The following is a 21,582-nucleotide window of genomic DNA, read 5'->3' as shown; positions in this document are numbered from 1 at the left end:
GGTGAGAGCAACATGAAATGGTGAGCTAAGAAACTCAGTCTGGGGAGATGGAAGACAACTCAAGAAAGCCTTGTATCGCCTATCCAATCTCCTGTAAATCCCATTGAAAATTGGACCCTTGTAACTTCAAAGGGAATTGAAGATGATTTGCTAAGAACCACAATGCTGCAAATACCGATTTAGCTGTTCCTATAGATGTCTCAAAGCTGTAATTGACAATAGCCGCTTTGCGACAAAGGGCTAATGTTGGTAATGTGATTGATTGCATTATGTATATCTGGCTTGAATGAGTTTCATCAGTAGATGTAAGCACATGCTTTCTAGCCTGTAATCTCCTGCAATCCTCTTCACTGTGATATTTCAATAAAAGCCGTCCCCTGTTTGAAATCCTCCGAGGGTGATGACACAGAGCAAAGACTTGTGTAATGATTAATGCATGAAAGCAGCCACTTCTTTTCAGCAGTCTAATTTAGTACATGAGATACACAATGATTTTTAGCCTTGTTAGGCAAATCCAATCAAATTTATAGAGGGGATTAAGTAACAACAATAGTGCTATGAATTATAAATAAGGGCTTGGTGTGGTGAGTGGATGAAGACCTTTACTTTATATATGCTACCTCTGGGTCAAATGATTCGTAAACATGGAATTAGCTTCCACTGTTATGCTGACGACACACAGCTGTATGTTTCAGCGAAGCCAGACGACAGACAGCAGCTTAATAAAGTTGAGCAATGTGTAAAGGAACAAACTCCAGTTAGTCCAGAATGCAGCTGCAAGAGTCTATACTAGAACCAGATATGATCATATCACCCCGATATTATCCACATGGCATTGGCTCCCAGTAAAATTTCGCATTGATTATAAAATACTACTATTGACCTATAAAGCACTGAATGGTCTCGCGCCACAGTACCTGAGCGAACGTCTGGTCTTTTATGATCCGCCAAACCTACTTCAATCAAAAGGTGCAGGCTATTTGGTGGTACCTCGAATAGTGAAGGCTACAGCAGGAGGATGAGCTTTCCTTATAAAGCCCCACAGTTATGGAACAACCTTACAATTAGTGTTCGAGATTCGGACACAGTCTCAGAGTTTAAGTCCAGACTGAAAACATATAGCCATCCTTCAAACTTTACATCTCATGCATTGCCCATGTAATGTCATGGAGAAGTGGGAGAAATGGGTGTAATCAATAAAAATAGCTTTAAAAGCTTGACATGGGCAAAATACAGATGTGTAAGGTAGCCTTTCCTTCCATGATGCATTCAGAGATCAATGCAGGGGTGAGAGGTGAATTCCCCCAGGAAGCTCATATAGGCTTAGAAAAGTTCCTTTTGCATGTGCATGCTCAATTGTCTTTTTTTCCTTAAGACATCTAGAGGTGACATTAAATGGCCATAGATGTGCCAGTTAAATTATTCATGATCTGTAACCACAAAGCCACACAAAACCAATTACGCCTCACTAACACATACATGCGCATGCACGGACACACCGAAGCCACCCCTGTGTCTGGACTCTAACGGACACCCCCAACGCTGAGGGGGATGAACAGAGTGGATGAGAATGTGTGTTTCCAGGCCATTTGCCAATTAACTCACCCTCCAAGGAACAGAGACCTTTAACATTTGAACACTGGCAGCTTGTTCCCAACATGCTGAGCACTTCATAGTGTGAGAGTCACTCATCAAGAACAAGCAACAATAAAAAAAAATGGTGGTGTGGGTATGAGTGTATCAAATGCAGCAGTGTTGCTTGGGTTTTAAACATTCTATTCATACCTCAAACTGTTCACACTAGCAACCAACAAAGTGTCAGGTGACCAGTCATTTTATGAGTACATGTGCGACACTGAACCACGATTCCAGCGACAGAAGCAAGCAACAGCGCGAAAACTTAAATGTGATATTCTCAACTCTTTGCACATTAGGTATGAAATGGTAATGTGATAAATGCACTTGGTTCAAATGGTCCCTCAGAGCAATCCTCTGCTGTGTGTGGTCCAATGGGTCTTCAGTGTCCCACTCAAGATTAGTTCCGACCTGCAGTTAGTTCACATTTACTGGTGGGGCATTGATGGCTCAACAGTTAAGGCTCTGGGTTACTGCTCAGAAGGTTACAGGTTCAAGCCCCAGCACAGCCAAGCTGGCGCTGTATGGGGTCTTGAGCAAGGCCCTTAACTCTCTCTCTGTTGCAGGAGTGTCATATCATGGCTGAGCCTGTACTCTGACCCCAACCTCCTAGCAAGGATATGCACAGAAAAGAATTTAATTGTGCTGTAATGTATACGTGACAAATAAAAGCTTCTTTGTCTTCTAAATGCACATAGAGACATTTACAAGAAAAATAAAGATTGGAAGGAGTTCGTTGCTGCCTCTAGTGAATGTACTAAGCAAGCGCACAAAGCTAGTACAAAGCCTAGAACAGTGGTTTTCAAAGTGGGGGCTGCCAGGGGGCGGTCAAATGTTAATGCCATTGGGGGGCCTTGCCCTGGAAAAGTTTGGGAACCCCTGGCCTAGTACATAAAACAAATAACCAATTTGCACACTGATTAGTGCGTTATTTAATTTGTTCTAACTAGCTAGTATGAAAAACTACATAGCTACTACTTATGAAACCATGACCACAGCAGGAAGAAGTCATCATTTTGAGGAACCTTCTCAAAATTTTAAATACGAACCCATAATATAGATCGACTTATTCATTAGTTTGACTGAGTAAATTGTATTTAATCTTTTCTTTGACTTACGAAATTGTCTGCAACAAATTCAATACCTGAATTTCGGTTGTAGTAAGTCGCTCACACAGTTAGTATTCCCAAAGTGAGTTTTAGGCTTACGTTAACAAATCTGTTCTGTTAAATGTACCCACCACCACCACCACACACACACACACACAATCAGTGCCAAGTGTACAGTGTAAGCCAAAGAACGCACACAAAGCTACAAATAGATATCAGAGTATCTTCGATGCCTCAACCAATGACATGAAAAATCCATACTACCCGCCTCTTTACTACTCTCCTCACAGCTCTCGTTCTGTTGTGTGTTGTAAAACTGGGTGCTTTACCTCTCTAACATTTGTACGGAGTACTCCTCTACTTAGCGTTAGTTACAAGAGAAGAAAGAGTCAGCGAAATTGGTGTGCTCAGAAATCCGGCGGTGCATAATGGGAAAGCTTCTGTAGTCAGCAAATGAACAATGGTGTTTACACTCGGTGAGGAAAATCAGCTCTGATAGGAGTGAAATTAAAGTGCCTACTTTGGTGACGTTGCTAAGAAGCAATCAGGCCACGCCGAGGGTCCAAAGTGTACGCCAGGACAGGAGAGGACAACTGGGCAAGAGGGCTGGCGCAGACAGTGCAGAGAGTGCGGCCACATGGGAAATTACTTTAGGGAACCGCCACCTGAAGCATGAAATTGAACCCATCCGGTGCATTTGACTGGATCCGACCCTGATATTAAAATAATTAAGCAGCAAAAACTACTATGGAGGTGCATATAACGGCTCTGGCTTTTGTCTCCTGACTCGGTAGAACTCATTACAGCATGCAGTGTGAACTTGGCTTTCGGTTCTTAATTACTAATAAGCCAAATATAAACAATAAACACAGGAAAAAATTGTGCAGACACTTTCAAAATGTAGCTGCATGGGCTTGTAATTCAGGGCTCACTTGAAAAGGATAATTGAGACAGAGGCATGACGGGAAATGAGATGGGGGGAAGGAAGAAAGAGAGATTTAAGAGGCAGGATAGAGGCTTTCTTTAAATGTTCATAAAATGTTAAACGAGCAACGATTCCCAGACGAACAGATAGTTTAGATGGAAAAACATGTAGTTAGGCTGCAAGGATGAAGGTGGGCAGAATACAGCTTGTTTAAAAAAAAAAAATAAAAAAAAAAATAAATAAATAAAAAACAGTGCTGCTTGCTATTGTTCCATAGACGTCCTAAGGGATAACTTATTTATTTTTATTTTTATTTTTACACCTTATGAATCTTTCATTCCTTATTTATTCATCTCCAGTAAGTGTTTTTTTCTGGAGACTATCCTAGGAAAACTGTAAGCTAAGCAGGAATACATCTTGGATGGGTTGCCAGTCGTCACAGGGCCCTGACCAATCATGTTATAGCATACATCGAAGGAGCATCCATCCATTCATCCATTTTCTGTACCGCTTAGCCTACACAGGGTCACGAGGGAGCGTCGGGGCACGAGGCGGGGGATACCCGCCTTCGGGGGAAAGTCCCGAAGCACAAGAGACCATGCAAACTCCACGTACACAGGGCAGAGGTAGAATTCGAACCCCCAAACCCGGAAGTGCGAGGCAAACGAGCTAACCACCAAGCCACCGTGCCACAGTCAATATTAAGAAATGTATGACATTTGGAACAGGGTAGTGTTCACAAGATTCAGTATATTTTCCCGTATCCATATCCTCCCCCCACACCTTCTTTACATTCATATTAGTGCTGGTGTCATCATCTGCCCCCATCTTAGTATCTCAGCACATCACTGTGAAGAAAATAACACTCGTCACGAGTGAGCGGTAGAACATCTGCAGCAGATGTTAAAAGACCAGAGGCTAAATAAAAAAGGCAAGTCTACTCTGACCGCCTTTGTTTAGCATCTCAGAGTTCAGGGACTGTGGTGTGATTAGCAAATTTCGCGGCTGTGCATTTGAAAACAAACAGACCAAAAATAAAAAATAAAGAGATTTGATCGAAACTCACGTCGCCTAGAAGCCTCGTCTGTGTTTACTAAGTGATGGCGGTTCTTTTAACTTCACAGTTTATTAAAAACATTTCATTCTTGTTGCCTAAACTGCTGATAAAAAAATATTTTACACTATTCACAATCACAAATGTCACAGAAATGGTTCTTATTCTATATCAATATTGTGTCTCCTGAGCAGACTACTGGTATGATTAATAAAGCTAAACCAGTTCTGATATTGACATGGTGAGGGATTGCATTGCGTTGTTAGGTATCTCATTAACAATTGTCTGAAATAAAGCACCCTGTCTGGCAGCGTTGTGACACAGCAGGTAGTGTTGCCACTTCACGTCTTCCGGGTCGATATTGCTCTCAAGTTACTGTCTTTGTGCTGGTTCTTTGCATGTTCTCCCTATGGATTTCCTCGGAGTTCTTTGGTTTCCTCCCACCACTTATCAACATGCATGCAGATGGTCATGCGATGCTAAATTGCCCCTAGTTGTGTATGAGTTTGTGAATGTGTGTGTGCAATTGTAAAGCTTATATGTGTAACCATACATAGTACACTGCAACTCATAATAATTAGAAATAATGTGAAATAAATAAATAAATAAATGGGAAATAAATTACCATTACATTATAGCGTACGCATCGCTAGGAATTCCTCCACTGACTTCTTTGTACGCTGTATAAGATTGTTAATTCTGGTCCAAATTGGCTTCGGCAACTATTTTCACTTTCAAAATGGCTCCTTATCTCCACAGCAGGGGAAAGAGAATAAAAGGAGAGGGGAAAAAAAATCTGTCAATATTTTAATATACTTGGGACCAACTGAGATATAATTTGACAAAGACAAATGTTTGACTTTTAAAGGTCAGCAATGTCCCCTATCAATGAAAATGAAGTTTCCATGGTGGTTATATTAAGAAAAAATAACTTTTTTCTTTTCCATTTCTCTAATTTGTCTATTAATATTCTCTAACAGCATTTCATTCTCATATTCAGTAATTATTAGTTCCTGAGATGCCGTCTCTCCTGGCTTTCCGTTAATCTGTTTGCAGGAGTCTTTGCAGGAACGCTTACGAGGAAAATCGATTCAATCAGAGGCATTTCTTTAGCTGAATGAGGATCGGTGATGGAGGCAGCCGTATTTCAGAGGTTCACTCAACGTGTTAATTACAAAGTAATCAAAGCAGAATGGTCAAAGAGACAGACAGACATATGATTAGTGTTTTAGAGAACTTTCGTGGAGAGACTCCTATATTGACCTGACCCTGATTGAAGGTAACAAGAAAATGCGGTGTTGTCGTATGATAGAATGCGAATGGCTCTGTGCGTGCTTTCTGAATGTACAAACAAGCAAGAGGTTTATTTGCTTCTTCAATCCAACACCGTCAGCATGAGACAGGGGTGACCTCTCGGCTAACATAAACAGATTCGCTCTAAAGTGGCTTGTCCTGTCATACTACAGTATGACATAAGCCTAGTCTATGTTAACGCACACATGATCAAGATCGGAACGTACGTCGTGATTCATTTTAATACATTTATTTGGTAATGGCAAGAGAAATTTAGATCAGGATTTATAATATAAGGTGTATAATTTTCCCTATTATTAACATGTTATTTTGATCCTTTTCAGTGTTATACGTGTATTTTATGGCAACGCTATTAATATGGAAAGACTGTTTGAAGTAGATTGTCCCTTCAGTGATTAAATAACAAATTAGACTCATCATCCACCTCAAATGCACCAGCAAATTAGAAAAACCGTGATTTTATTTAGTATATTTCCTCATCCTACCGAAATGAATGTCCACTGCCAGCACAACACATCATGTGCTTCGGAATGGTTTGGGGTTTTTTTTTAGATGCGAGTGTGACTTTGAACCTGTGTTTTAAACCGTGGTCAAGCCAGCCACTGGAGAAACCAGAATGCTCGTCTATATGGTAGTTTACAGTAACTACCCTTCTTACAGCTAGGCTATGTACATGTTCTGACTTCTGGAAATGTGAGAAAGTTGAGCGGTAGTGTACTATAGGCTGTTTCAGTAGAAATTGCTCCAGGTTCATGCGTGTCAAATGAAACAAGGCTGCTGGGCAGATTTCTTTATTTGATTATTAACTAAGCAAGCTGTGAGACAGTCAGGTTCCCACTCGCAAACGTTATGCTCCGAATGTTCTAGCCCTAGTGTGTAAGAAGCGGTAGAGCTCATTCTGAATATGCAACCAGGATCTTGTACTGCTATATTTAAGACAGTGTGTCTCACGACACAATAATAAATACACGTGTGAGCTTTTCATGACAATTAACAAGGGAAACATAAACAGAGCTAAATAAAATGCTTCATGATGCCCCATGGTGCCTCTGATTGCTCAAAACGAAGTAGTTTTACTCATTTTTGAAGCACTATTGGTATCAAAATACATGCACTCATACTCAGTCTGAAATTGGGATTCATGTATCCCTATAATTAACTATAAAATAACTTCTGAGGACGTATGCGCTCTTACACGTGTGGACTTACATAAAAGGTTTTCTGTAATCCATCTCTATCACGTTCAGCTTTGGCTTTTAAGACTACACAAGTGTATCATGAGATTTTAAAGACATTTAAAGACATATCATTTCTGTACCACATTTGTGCTGTAACACACTAACCTAACTAAATGAATTGCATTAAGATCAATCTGAAATTTGACATTTCCTACATACCCCACAGTTACTGTACACACTTTAGAATCTTCATTGCTCCATGGTCCAGTTCTGATATTCACATGCCCATTGTAGGCACTTTCGACAGAGGAAGGAGGTCAGCATGGGCACTCTGACCGGTCTGCGGCTACGCAACCCCATACACAGCAATCTCCGATGCACTGTGTGTTCTGACACCTTGCTATCTTAGCCAGCATTAACTTTCTCAGCAATTTGTGCTTCCAGACGAGCTAGCCTTCACTCCCCACACGAATCAATGAGCCTTGTGTGCCCATGACCCTGTCGCTGGTCCATCGGTTGCCCTTCCTTGGACCACTTTTGGTAGGTACTAACCCCTGCACACCAGGAACCCCCCACAAGACCTGCCGTTTTGGAGAAGCTCTAACCCAGTCGTCACAATTTGGCCCTTTTGAAAGTCACTCAAATCCTTACGTGTGCCCATTTTTCCTGCTTCTGTGAGAACTGACTGTTCTAATATATCCCACCTCTTATGAGGTGCCATTGTAACGAGACAATCGATATTGTTCACATCACCTGTCGGTGGTTTAAATGTCATGGCTGATTTGCTGTATAGTTTTTTGTGTAACTACACAGCTAATAAAGACACCAAAGTGGGACCGAGAGTTCATTTTAGGAGGTTTTGAATAATCTGTGTGCTTTTATATGCTATCAGATTACTGATTCAGTCACGTTATAACTATTGCCTTCATTTCACATGGCACCATGACAGCTTGACAACTGATTATAGATATAACCTCAGCTACATACATAACGATCGCATATTGCTTGATGGAAGGAAGCTGTGACACCATGGTTAAGGCTCTGGGCTCATAACGTTGTGAATTCAAATCTCAGTTGCAAGTTGCTTTGGATAAAAGTGAGCAAATGCAAATAGTGCCAACCCCCTTCCCCCCGCAGGCAGCAATTCATCAACAGTGCTACCGTTAGAAAAGTAGGAATGGAAGGAATGACATATTTCTCAGGGCACAGAACTCTTAGAGAACACTGAAAATAAGTTAAGCTCGCTGTTTGCGTGCACTCGACTCCTGCTTCCTCGTACATCAGGTGTGAAATCAGTCTGCTAATTATCATTCCTTTAATTGCATACAAACGTGAGGTAGAACTATCACACAAACTACTACATTAAAATGATTTCATTAACCCGTTAAAAATTCTGCTCATGGTCACGAGCGGGCCGAGTAAGCAGGAAAGAAGTCGCTTCAGTTTCTGTGTCTAGAGAAAAAGTGAGAGTTGAAAAAGCAGATGGATTATAACAGATCGCTCTCTTTTGTTCGACACGAGGTCACTTACATCAGTGACTACGTTTACATGGACAGCAGAAATGTAATTACTGACCTTATTCTGAATAAGAGAACATTCTGATTAAGGTGTTTACATGAGTGGCTTTTAAAATACTCCTTTCATCTAGCCATTTTACGTGTTATAGAACATAGATCGATTAACAGCACACGTCATTACGTCGCCACGCCACGCCGGCCCGGCGTTCCCTCCAGAATTCCACGTATCGACATACGGTTCGTCTTCGTTATGGTAATGTATACAGTTTTGGGTGTTTTTATGAAAAAAAATTTTTACGATCGCTTCAAGTGCGGTTAATTACTTGCCGCGCTATACGTGCAAATAGACGACTGCTTGAAGCCGTGGGCTGCGTCCCAAACCGCGTACTTACCTACTGTATAGTAGCCGAGATACTTGTATTTTGCCTACCGTATGCATGTGTTTCGCCTACTGTTTGGTAGGTGACTACGCGGTCTGGGACGCAGCCGTGCTCTCTTGTTTGCCGTGAAACGGTTGAGCGCTGCCGTGTGTGATCGTGTCCTGTCGCAAAATGCGGTGAAAACTCTCACACGACGTTAGTAATATGATTAAGGTGTGTACGTGTCTGTAATACACGTCGATAACGCGACTAAAACGGGAATACTCCACATGTCTCAATTCGATTTGTGTTTACTTCGAGTATGACCTTCATCGGATTAAGGTAATTAAAAATGGCTGTTTACATGCTAGTTTCTTAATCAGAGTATCGTCTTAATCGGGTTAATATCGGATTATTGTTGTCCGTGTAAACGCACTGAGTGATTCTCAAAGTGGGGAATGGGACTCCCAGTGGTCCATGAAGTATAGCAAGGGAGTTCATTTCATTGAAAGTCTAATCCAACCCTTAAATACCTAAACACAATAGGCCTATTAATAAATGTTAAATTGAGCCATGCTCTGTTGATGGAAAGTTCAGGAATAAAATGCTCCTTGGCTCCAATGAATACCCAAAAATATCATGGTACATATTTAAATAAGGAGCTTAACATTTGACCATTTGGTTTATGTAAATAATAAATCTGTGCTGAGGGGGACAGTGGAAATCATTTTATAGATGAAGGAGTACCTGGCTGCAAAAAGTTTGAAAACCCCTGACCAAATATAGTCCTGGCCAAAGACACATCAGCCAGGAAACAGAAATGAACTAAATGATTGGAGATTCGTGGACTTATAAGTAAAAAGCTAATAATGAAAAGACATTGACAGAGCCCTTAAGACGTTTTTTCTTCTAATTTCACCTTGTAATCTAGTTCGTATGTTTAGATGTATACGTATAAACTTTCAAAACATGGTTAATAAGTACATAAGTACATTTTATTTCTAAAACACAGCTGACACTGACCAAAGTGCTGTACAGAAACTATTATAAAATACAAATATCTAATATTATAAAATACAAATATCAAATATACAATGAAATAAAATAAATAAATAAAAGATAACAGTTGCTAATCAGGACGTTAAATAACCAGGGAAGGCCGAAGAGTAAAAATGTGTCTTAAGTCTAGATTGAACAATAATGATCGAGGGAGCGCTCTTAATGTCCGGTGGCGACTGATTGCGTAAACGTGGAGCAGCAACATGCACATGCCAGGTCGTCTTTTAATTTAAGACGTGACCGTGGGACATGTAGGAGAGCTTTATTGGCAGACCTGAGAGACATGCGAGCTGAATGCAAATAAATAAGGTCAGAAATATAGATGGGGCTTGTCTATTAAGAGCTTAATACGACGCTGATGCGATTATAACCTCCGTACCGGAGTGCATACTGATGGAAGGTATATTAGGAGAATCAGAAGGCACTGTGATTCACTGACGTTTTCTTCAGTTGGAACGAAATGAAAAGTGACGAGGCTATTCGGACATGTTGAAGAGTAAATTACTCAATAACTGCATGAATGCAACCTCCTCCATTGTGTAGTTATATGACTGTACACCCTTAAAACCCTGCTTGTGGGGTCAGAGGGACTAGAGCTCTCGATGCAAACTCATTAACTCACCGACGATTGAGACGAGACCTCGATTTCATTATTCATAATCACGCTGCTGTATGACCTAGACAAGCTGCTGCTTTTGTAGAAAGTCATGAACCCATGCTACTGTTTATTACTTTTTAATGCAACAATAATGAGTGTGCTGCCATCTCCATTGATCAAGACTTTGACAGCGCGCGGTACATCCGCTGAGCTGCGGCCATTTTTCACCATTATTCACCTGTATTATCAGTCTGAGCACAGCGTGAGAGGGTCTCGTACCACCACAGCACCATTAGCAAAGAACCTGAAACATTTGGAGTGGATTTTGGTACAAACCCCAAGAAGATTGTTTGAGTGGAAGAAGAACTTATGTGAGAGAGCAGAAAAGAATCCGCTGAAAAAGCCCCCCCCCCCCAACATGCTAAGATAAAAGCTTTTAGAGGCACAAATCAGCACAAAGTACAAACAAACGAGACTGTTTGGGGTGAATTTGGAGCATGTATGGGGGCTGAGTGACCTCAGAATGACCTATAAATATTCTTTTAATATTACCTATAAACCGAAGCAGCACCAACGAGCGTTTTTACGGCACAAACCCGCACAAACGAAACGATTGAGACTATTTTGCCGACGTTTTGCATTGGGTGGGGGGTCGACTTCACGCAGGCGGAACAATGTTATCAGTCCATTAAAAGAAAATAGATATGGTCTAATAATTAACATTATTTTCAAATATTCTAGAAAAGCACAGAGTAATGATAAACTATTTCCCTGACACTAATTGAAAACCTTGTATTTGTTAATAAATTATCTCACACAGTCTCCTTATATATAGCTCAGGTTTGTTTTCAGGGCGTCTCCAGATATCAGAGATGTTCAATTCGAATGCACCGTGCGAGTTAGTTCTTCATTCTAGGCAACTCAAGACTCCGTAAAGAAAAAATTAATTGCCAGGCTGACATGCTTGAAAAACTGATAATAAAATAGCAACCAAAAAACGTAAATTATTATTTATTACATGAATGTTTTTTTTTTTTTCCTAGTATGTAAATAGTGTTTCCTCGCTGGTACGTGATTTACAGTTAAACCTACAGTAAAACCTAACGAGGAATTGAGCGTGTCAAATATTAAGACAGCACGGTAGTAAAAAAAATCTCTATACACGTATACACTAAGCCCAGTCCACCTATATAATACATTCCTAAAATCTAATGTGAGTTAACAGGACAGTGGAATGGATCATAAGAAAACCGTGCATGTCCAGGTTTGCTCTCTGAGTCCGTTTTAAATATGTAAATCCTAGCGTGATCATTTCTAAGCTGAAATTTCTCGAAATCCCATTGTTTGGGTTTGTTTTGTATAAAAATCCATATGAAAAAGAGTTTCCTTCAGATCTGCTAGAGTATTCCCATCTGCTCGTTTTCTTGCCGAACATCAGTTTCTTGCTCATTTTGTTTTTTGTTCATTTGTATTATCAAATGAGTGTGTGCTGAAGCACACCTTGGGTGACGGAGATTTCAGTGTTTGAGTTATTACTATTCTCAACATCGCCTATTGTTGGATTCAGCGTGTAGCAGTATGGACGCAGAATACCAACATTTATAATTTTATGATTTCATTAAATAATAACTTGTTATAAGTCGTTGAAGTTTTTTTGTGGTTGGTGCGATGGCCTCGGGACTGCAATTACCACATGCGGTTTTGCACTCAGGTCTCCTTTAGCGAACAGTGGACTAGTTCAACAAACAGACTTCAAGGATGGGTTCCCTTCTGAGTCTGGTTCCTCTCAAGGTTTCTTCCTCTAAACATCATAGGGAGTTTTTCCCTCACCACCATCACCACTGGCTCGCTCAATAGAGATAAATCTACACACTTATCCTATGTCCTGTGTCCTTATCTGTATCCTGTGTTTATATGTTTCTGCAAAGCTCCTTTGAGACAATGCCCACTGTTAAAAGCGCTATACAAATCGAATTGAATTGAATATTTCAGGACAGGATGTCAAGCTGTTTATTCGGCCCAGCTGAGATAAGAGTTGGATGATGGACAGTGATCAATACTCAAATAGTTTGGGACTGGGGCATCACCGACAAGCATTCATTAAGCCTTACCTAACTTCCAGTGTATTGCCAATAGTGATGCTTGTAGCATGCAGTCTATACAAATACTGCTGTCTACTCATTCAGCAGTATTTACATCTAGAGTCAATTTTCCTCTGACACCGCACAGTTACAGCAGGGACTGAGGGACTGAAGTGAATATCAGACACAGAGCCTGATGCAGAGCCCTCTGAGAAGAAACACGTAAGCTTTTCTCTGCTTCGTTGTTGCGGGAACTGGATTTGTGCAGAAGGCTGAGCTGCTCAGACCCCTGGAATATATATTGTCAGTGGTGGCTCAGAGATGTCGGACTACTGATCGGAAGGTCATGAGTTCAAACCGCAGCATTGCCAAGGGTCCTTGAGCAAGGCCCTTAACCCTCAACTGCTCACATGTATGAATGAGATAAATATAAGTCACTCTGGATAAGGGTGTGTGCCAAATGCTGTAAATAAATAATAAATAAATATGTGAGCGCCTTTACAACATTGGCAGTTCTGCCTCGTTGATGAAGCGAACTGTTGTAGCCTCAAGGTTGATGTGTTCTGAGACGCTGTGATGTGTTTTCTGCTCAATGCGCTTGTAAGGAGTGGTGATTTGAATTACTGTAGCCTTCCAGTTATTTTGACTCCATCTGGCCATTCTTCTCTGACCCCTCTCATCAACAAGGAATTTCCATCCTTCCAACTGCCGCTCATTGGATGTTTTTTTTTTGTTTTGTTTGTTTGTTTTTCGGACCATTCTGTGTTAACTCTAAATGCTATTGTGTGCCAAAATCCCAGATCAGCAGTTTCTGAAATACTCAACCATGCCAAGGTCAAAGTCACTGAGATCATATATTTTCCACATACTGGTGTTTGACGTGAACATTAACTGAAGCATGTGACCTGTATATGCATGAGTTCATGCACTGCACTGCTCCCACGTGATTGGCTGATTGCAGGAATGTGGAGGAGTACAGGTGTATGGTGAGTGTAACACTCAAATGATTATTTCCTAGCCCAAGGGTGAACAATATGGGTGAGCAATATATAAGAGAAATATACTGATATTTTGGTTTAGACAAGTTTGTGTCTGCTTCGATGCCAAAGTAAGCATTAAATCCAATTCTAAAAAGTTTTGCACAAATAGTTGTAAACATGCTGACTACTCTCTATTCCTCAGTGAACTGTGAGATATATTTATACTGCAAATACAACGTCTGATTGAAGGTCCATGTAGGATAGCGTTATTTATACGTGCACTGACACACATCACTTACTGCAGGTAGATTCAGCCTCGTCAGATTCGTCTAGGCATTCAGGCTCTCCGTCACACTTCCAGCGAGCTGGCACACACTGTCCGCTCTTACAGGTAAAATCTGCCGAAGAACATGTGGTCTTCACTGCACCAAAAAAAAAAAAGACAAAAAAAAAAAAAAGACATTTCATTTATTATATAAAAAAAGCTAATTATTTTTTTACTATAGTCAGCTCATATTAATATCACATTACATATACAGTACGTTCTATTTTCTATAAAAACTCTCCGGACATACTTTCAGCCCTCTAAATCTGGAACATTTCACAAATCACAAAAACTCTCTATTCAATCCCACTGACAAAAGCTGCCCTGGAGTACAAAAGAGAAAAGAAACATATGCATTAAAAGCTATATCCTTGCCTCCTATGTGATTTCCAAATTACAAACGACAAATTAAATGTGCCTTAATGTGCCTTTAGTGGCATCTCCTCTCTTGTTAAGACCTTTACCTTGTGAAAAGGCCTTCAACGAACTGAATGATTGCTCCTTTGAGACCCATTATACCAGCGTAGGTAAACATAAAGAATACAGGGTGGTTGTGAGCGTGTATGTGTCTGGGAATGTGTGTAGTGATAAACAAAAAAAAGAAAATGGGAATCCCTGAAATTTATAGCAAGTGTAAAAGCGCCCAAGGGAGGGCAGACTGACTGGCTAGCCGCTCAACAGATCCCTCGAGGACCATCCAGAAAAGCATCAGTCAGCAATAGTACAAACATTTACACCTGTTTGAAACGATCCATCACGTATGGCGTCAAAAGCCGGAATTTATTGATTACTATTTATTATCAAAAGTCGATAAATGAAACGTGGTATTTAAAAGGTCTTTGAGTCGAATCAAATTTGGTGTTTCAGGGCTTTTTCTCCATGTCCCTTAATGTTACGGATGTCAATAAGAGAGAATATTTAAGAATAAAAAAGTTCAAATAACTAGTTTTAGAGATATTCTAGTTTTGTATTATTTTCTAGTTCATCACTTCCAAGAAAATTACGAAATATTTTGATGATTTTTCCTAGCACTAGTACTCTTTTTGTGCTCGTCCAATTAAATGCCCTCTAGAACATATATGCCCATCCCCCAGAGGGGGCGCGTCTTGCTCTACAGAAGCAATTTGTTAGCCACGGACATGGTTTGTCACTGCGTTTTTGGACTTTTACTTCTTCCTGCACACTATTCCCTTTTCCAACCATCCCTTGGTTGAGGAAAACAAGTGGCTGAATTTTCTTCATTTTGAAGAGGATGGAATTTGTGCGAGTTCACAGTCATGTGACTTTTTGCAGGAGTGTTTTAACGACTTGAAAAATTCACCCTCGGAATGATTAACACATTTCTATCTTTATACGCAATTGGTGCTCCTCCAGCAGTAAGAGTAACTAGTATGATTTTATCCACCACTCCTGCTGATGCCCCTGATGTTCTCCATCACCATTTGTGCCCCTGATGGTTGACCTCGTCTCAAATACGTACGAGAAAACTCCAAAAAAAACAAACATGGCATCTCCAAGTCTATAATATCATCCTTGTTAAATTTGACAGGTGTGGGTGAAGGTGGTGATAAGAAATCCTCCACAGTTGAAAAAAGGCTCTTGTTAAACTCATTACTCTCCATATTTAGCTAGCTCACTAAGCTACCGTCAAGTTTGTTTAAATTGAGTTGGAGTGTGGCATATCTCAAATGCGGCTGGCTGTAAATCAGTCAAGTACTGCAACACGCCATCACTGTGACTTCTACATCAACAAACTGCATTAAATGGCTGCTTGTAAGCCATTTCATCAGGACCTTTAGCGTTATGAAAATGAGAAGGTAAAAACCAGAAAATAGAATAAACACTGTCAAACCTTACGTGAGATAAACGCTTCAATAGATAGGAAAAGCCATTTCTCCTTTGGAACAGCGCTCAAATCCATGTCCATGAGTCTCCCAACAGCCCAAGATCATTTAATCTAAGCCCCTTCTATCTTCTGCACCGACTCTCCCACAAAAGCAGAGACTTTAGCATTTCTCTTCCTTATCTCCCTCTAAAACCAGGACTGCAGGGCTACAGGTTCAGTTCCTCTTGGGATTACAAAATGAGGTGGCCAGCTAGCGGCAAGCCCCTGTTAATTACCAAAGATCCTTCACCAGCCTTATCTCAAGGACAAAGCCGGACGTGACTACGCTAGACTGCTACCTTCTACACTTCTCACCTGGATTATAGTGCTCTTAAGAAAAGGCTTAGAGATTGCAAAATCTGTTATAATTATCCAGAACAGCAGAAATCGTGCCCTGAAGCAGAGCCAGATGCTGCTGATTTTAGAGAGTACATGCAGGATGGCAGGTCTGGTGGGGGGCTGCTTATGTAGAGGGTTTTAGAAAACGCCAGCTGACGGAATTGTTGATTTGAGTAAATTTGCCCCGGTGCTGAGGCACAGCTTGCTTCAGAGGCAGACACTGGGTTTGGCATCAGCATTCCAGCTGAGGCGCTGATTATGACGTACTGTGTGTATTGCCAACCGAGACAAACCAGCCCATCCAGAAAACCATACAAAGAACACAATTCAGAGAAAAGCCTACATGTATTCCTTTGATAAAGACAATACCTGGAGCACTGAGCAATATGTGTGCATTTCTGAGATACAATGCGGTCACATTCAAAAGGCTAGCCACCATCTGAGATCGCATATTTTGGCCAAATCTGAGAGCAGCATCGCATCCATCTTTGTCTAGGTAATCCTGTAATTTTGTTCACAGGACCAGACTTCCAAATGTGGTGGACCAAACCATCACTGGGACCAAGAAGTACACTATATAGCCAAACATTTCTGAACACCTAACCATAATAACGGTGTGCTTTTTGAACGTCCCATATCAGATTTTGTCACTCTTTACTGTTTGAAAAGCCAACACTCGTCTGTGAAGGCTTTTGGGATTTGTGTCCATTCAGCCACAATAGAATTAATCAGGCATGATGTTGGGTGAGGAGGCCTGGTGCACTGTTGGCATTCCAAAGGTGTTCAGTGAGGTTGAGGTTAAGGCTCTGTGCAAGTCACTCGAGTTCATCCACTCCAGGCTTGGCAAGACATGTCTTCATGGAGCTCGCTTTGTTCCAGTAGAGGGGAATTTGTAATGTTACAACAATCAAAGACATGCGATACAGTTGTGTGCTTCCAACTTTGCATCAGTTTGGGGAAGAACCACATATGGGTGTGAGGGTCAGGTGTCAACATGCTTTGGGCCACATAGAGTGCCTCTATATATTATTCAGTGAACTCTAATCTACTGGTGTTCAGCTTTAAAAACAGTTTAAAAAGCTGTAGCTACGTGGTTTGAAAAGTGCGTTCCTTAAGAGTTGTTTGAAGATAGCTAATGATTCTGACTTTCTTGGGGTCTACATAAAACATAAAACATTCTTCCAAAGGTATAGGACAAACCACAACACACTTTATGGAGCTAGATGGGACCTTGTTATTTCAGAGTCTCTTTAGGATCCATTATGCAAGGTGAAATCTAGGATTCGGAAGAGCTTTTCATTTTGTCTTTTTGTAGAACCCTACAGTAGGGAATTTTGAATATCAGCAGAAGTTCTACGTAGAACCCCTTTACGAAGCCAATGGCAATTAACGTGGCCATGAAGTGGCTTCAGAGCTATGATTTGATTCATTTTGTTGATGTATTTCCCTTTGAAACAGGAAGTCAACGTTGGATAGTGGTCACCAAGCCTATTCCTTGAGATCTACCTTCCTGCAGGTTTCATCTCCAATCAAAATCTAACGCATCTGATCGAGAATTTCTTAAGGTAATGATTAGATGGTCAGGTGGGCATGATTATGGTTGGAGCTAACGTCTTCAGGAAGACAGAGCTCCAGGAACAGGGTTGGTGACCACTGCCGTAGGTGCATGTTGAGGGGATTGACTGATTTCCACAAAAGCCAATGGAGTTCCACATATGCTAAATCCAAAAAAGTGTCTGAGAAGTAATGTCGTTCATTTTCAGTAACGGTCTCAGTAAATCCAGAGCTTATCCTGGGGACACTAGGCGTGAGGTAAGAATATACCCTGAATGAGATGCCAGTCCATTTTATGGCATCACACACTCACACACATACACACACTACACATAGGGGGAATGTAGAGGAAACCCACATGGAAAAGAGGAGAGCACGTATAAACACTCCACACAGACAGTAACCTGAGCTCAGGATCGAACCAGGGACTCTGGAGATGTGAGGCAGCAACAGTACCCGCAACACCCCCATGCTCCGCTTCAGACGTTTTTGGACTGCGTTCCCACAGACATGATATATAGCAGAACCATCAAAAATTTTAAAACCAGTTTAAACTATGTTATTTCTATTGAAATCAATATCTTAATTGTAAACTTCTGGCATCTAGATCTCCAAAGTTTTGGCAGAAATGTGTTTGACTGACAGTCAGAAATATTATAAAGCTGTAAAACTCCATGGGTTTCTCCTCACATGCGCACAGCAGCTGATTAAAAAGTGATCAGAGGACAGTGATGTGCTCTTCGAGGAGAAATGCAGCTCTGACTGACTGACTGGGCCGTATCTAAGTTCTGAGAGATCTTTTGAGATAAAATGAGACCAGTCATTACAGAATAAGGCAATCCCAAAAGCACTCATGCACACACCCAAGTGGTCCCTTTCCTTCTCTCTCTCTCTCTCTCTCTCTCTCTCTCTCTCTCTCTCTCTCTCTCTCTCTCTCCCGTTCTACTACCAGTAGAGCCTCACCTCCCCCTCTCTACAGAATGATATAGTTAAGGGTAAAGCTCAAGGGCAAAACATACAAACTCTAAAAAAAAAAACACACACACACACACACTGCAATGTTCCTTGCATTCACTGCTTGTTGCTAAGATTTACTGCCTCCACGGTGGTGTGTGACACATTTTGCTGCAGTGGGGATATTAACAGTGCTGTGAAAATGTATTTGCCCTCATCCTGATTTCTTCTGTTTTTGTGTATATCTCATACTAAATAGTTTTAGATCTTCAAACGAAATACAACATAAAACAAAAGTGACCTGAGTAAACACACAAGACAGTTTTTATTTATTTATCTATTTTTATTGAAGCAAAACAAACTTATCCAACACCTATCACCAATGGGAAAAACGAACTGCCCCCTTAAACTTAAAATCTGGTTGTGCCACATTTAGCCGCAATAACGGCAACCAAACGCTTCCGATAACTGGAGATCAGCCTTTCACTTACTTTGAGGACTAGGATTTACTCCGATGCTTTGGATCATTGTCTTGCTGCATAATCCAGTTGCTCTTGAGTTTCAACTTACGGAATGAAGTCCGGACATTCTCCTTTAGGATTTTCTGGTAGAGAGCAGAATTCATGTTTCCCTCAATTATTGCAAGTTGCCCAGGCCCTGAAGCAGCAAAGCATCCCCACACCATCACATTTCCACCACCATGCTTGACCGTAGGTATGATGTTCTTTTTGTGGAATTCCGGGTTTGGTTTATGCCAGATGTAACGGGACTCCTGTCTTCCATACAGTTACACTTTCGATTCATCAATCCACAGAACATTCTCCCAAAAGGTTTGAGGATCATCAAGGTGTGTTTTGGCAAAATTCAGATGAGTCTTAATGTTCTTCTGGGTTGCAGTGGTTTTCACCTCACCACTCTTCCACGGATGCCATTTTTGCCCAGTGTCTTTCTGATAGTGGAGCCATGAACAGTGACCTTTATTGATACAAGAGAGGCCTGTAGGTCCTTTGATGTTGTATTTGGCTCTTTTGTCACTTCCTGGATGACTAGTTGCTGTGCTGTTGGGGGAATTTTAGAAAGTCGGCCTCTTCTGGGAAGGTTTACTGCTGTGCCGAGTTTTTTACATTTGGAGATAATGGCTCTCGCTGTGGTTCTTTGGAGTCACAGAGACTTTGAAATAGCTTTGTAACCCTTCCCAGACTGATGTATTTCAATCACCTTCTTCCTCATCATTTCTGGAATTTCTTTCAACTATGTCACAGTGTGTTACTGTAGTGGTAAGACCTTTTAACCAACTCCATGCTGCTGTAAAAGTTCTATTTAAATGTTGATTTGATTGAACAGGGTTTGCAGTAATCTGGCCTGGTTGTGCCTAGTCCAGCTGAACCCCATTATTAATGCAGTTTCATAGATTTGGGGAATTAATAACTACAGTGACAGTTGGTATTGGCTAACTTTTTTGCTTCAATAAATAACTATCATTTAAAAACTAGCTTTTGTGTTTACTCAGGTTGCCTTTGTTTTGTTTTAGATTGTTTTCATTTCTGAAATAATTTAGTATAAGATATACACAAAAACAGAATGAATCAGGATGGGGCAAAGACTTTTTCACAGCACTGTATTTATTTAGCATTTTTGCACTGTATCTGTGTCGACTTGAGGTTAAATTAGGGCATAATGGGTTTCTTGGAGATAAAATGTGCCACATAAATAGCTGGAAAAATAGAGGTGCATGCATTCATTTTCTAAACTCTATCAGTGAGTGTCTGCTTGTGATGCGAGTGTGCATGTGTGGGAAGTGCTGCCCACGAACTGAGTGTAGATGTGAAGATATGGACGAGCTGAGACAGGGAGTAAGAAGCGTAATCAATATAGGCTTACAGTTACATATTTTTATGGAAATACAATCTAGATGTTTTTAGACATCTTTAGGCAGGCTGTTCTTCCACAACATGATCTTTGCAAGAATATAAGATTTTTCTGTGTTAATGCAAACGGGGTCATTTTTATAAAAGGTGTGTATTTTTTGTTGGAATTTTAATATTTCACCTTCATTTGCATTCATAAATCTATTTTTAACCAGGTACACAAAATAGTTACACTGAGGATTTTAAAGACAAAAATGTCCCCATTGAAACCCATTCAAACTGCAATATTTAATCCCCGTGACGGTTAAGCATAAAATCATGCATTCTGTGTTAATAGGCTTTTATTGTGTTGACAGGGTTTCAAAACATGTGTAGTGTTTTCTCAGGTTTAGCCTATAGGGAAAATACATGCTTTTCCTTTTTTTTTCTGATTCTGCTGTATTATAGAGCGCTGCAGATCGACTCAATAAACGATGCAGCTATAATTGTGTGGGTGTGTATGTACGGATATCAGAGCTGTGGTTTGTATGTGTGTACTGAAAATGTTATGCGTGTGTGTGAACAGTTTGAAAGAAAGAAATGATATTGTACTGGAAATCACAAATCCCACCTCCTGTATATGAGTCGAAGAAGGTTACTGAGCTTTTTGCGTTATGTAAAGAAACCGGCATTTAAAGGGTTAAAATTCTGAACATGAATGAATGTTTGGTAGTTATGATCAGAACGAAATCAGTGATCAGTGAGAGTGAAAAAAAAAAGAATTAATATATAATATTTCTGACAGTTTTTTGGCATGGACATTTTTGTCCTTTATGGACCTGAGTGGTAGTTTTTGTTTTTTTTGTTTA

At 40.5% G+C, this 21,582-nt stretch overlaps 1 protein-coding gene across 3 annotated transcripts in view; it reads right to left on the bottom strand.

The window, feature by feature from the left end:
• Positions 1-21,582, bottom strand: part of lrp8 (low density lipoprotein receptor-related protein 8, apolipoprotein e receptor) — a 210,416-nt gene that overhangs the window by 96,120 nt on the left and 92,714 nt on the right. For all 3 annotated transcript variants that reach the window (XM_017480588.3, XM_053683642.1, XM_017480586.3), the window contains exon 3: positions 14,109-14,231. In XM_017480588.3, coding sequence (XP_017336077.1) covers positions 14,109-14,231 — 123 coding nt within the window. The remainder of the gene's footprint in view (positions 1-14,108; positions 14,232-21,582) is intronic.

This window comes from Ictalurus punctatus, chromosome 11 (genome assembly GCF_001660625.3).
Source record: "Ictalurus punctatus breed USDA103 chromosome 11, Coco_2.0, whole genome shotgun sequence".
NCBI lineage: Eukaryota > Metazoa > Chordata > Actinopteri > Siluriformes > Ictaluridae > Ictalurus > Ictalurus punctatus.
This window is presented reverse-complemented; position numbering and strand designations above follow the sequence as displayed.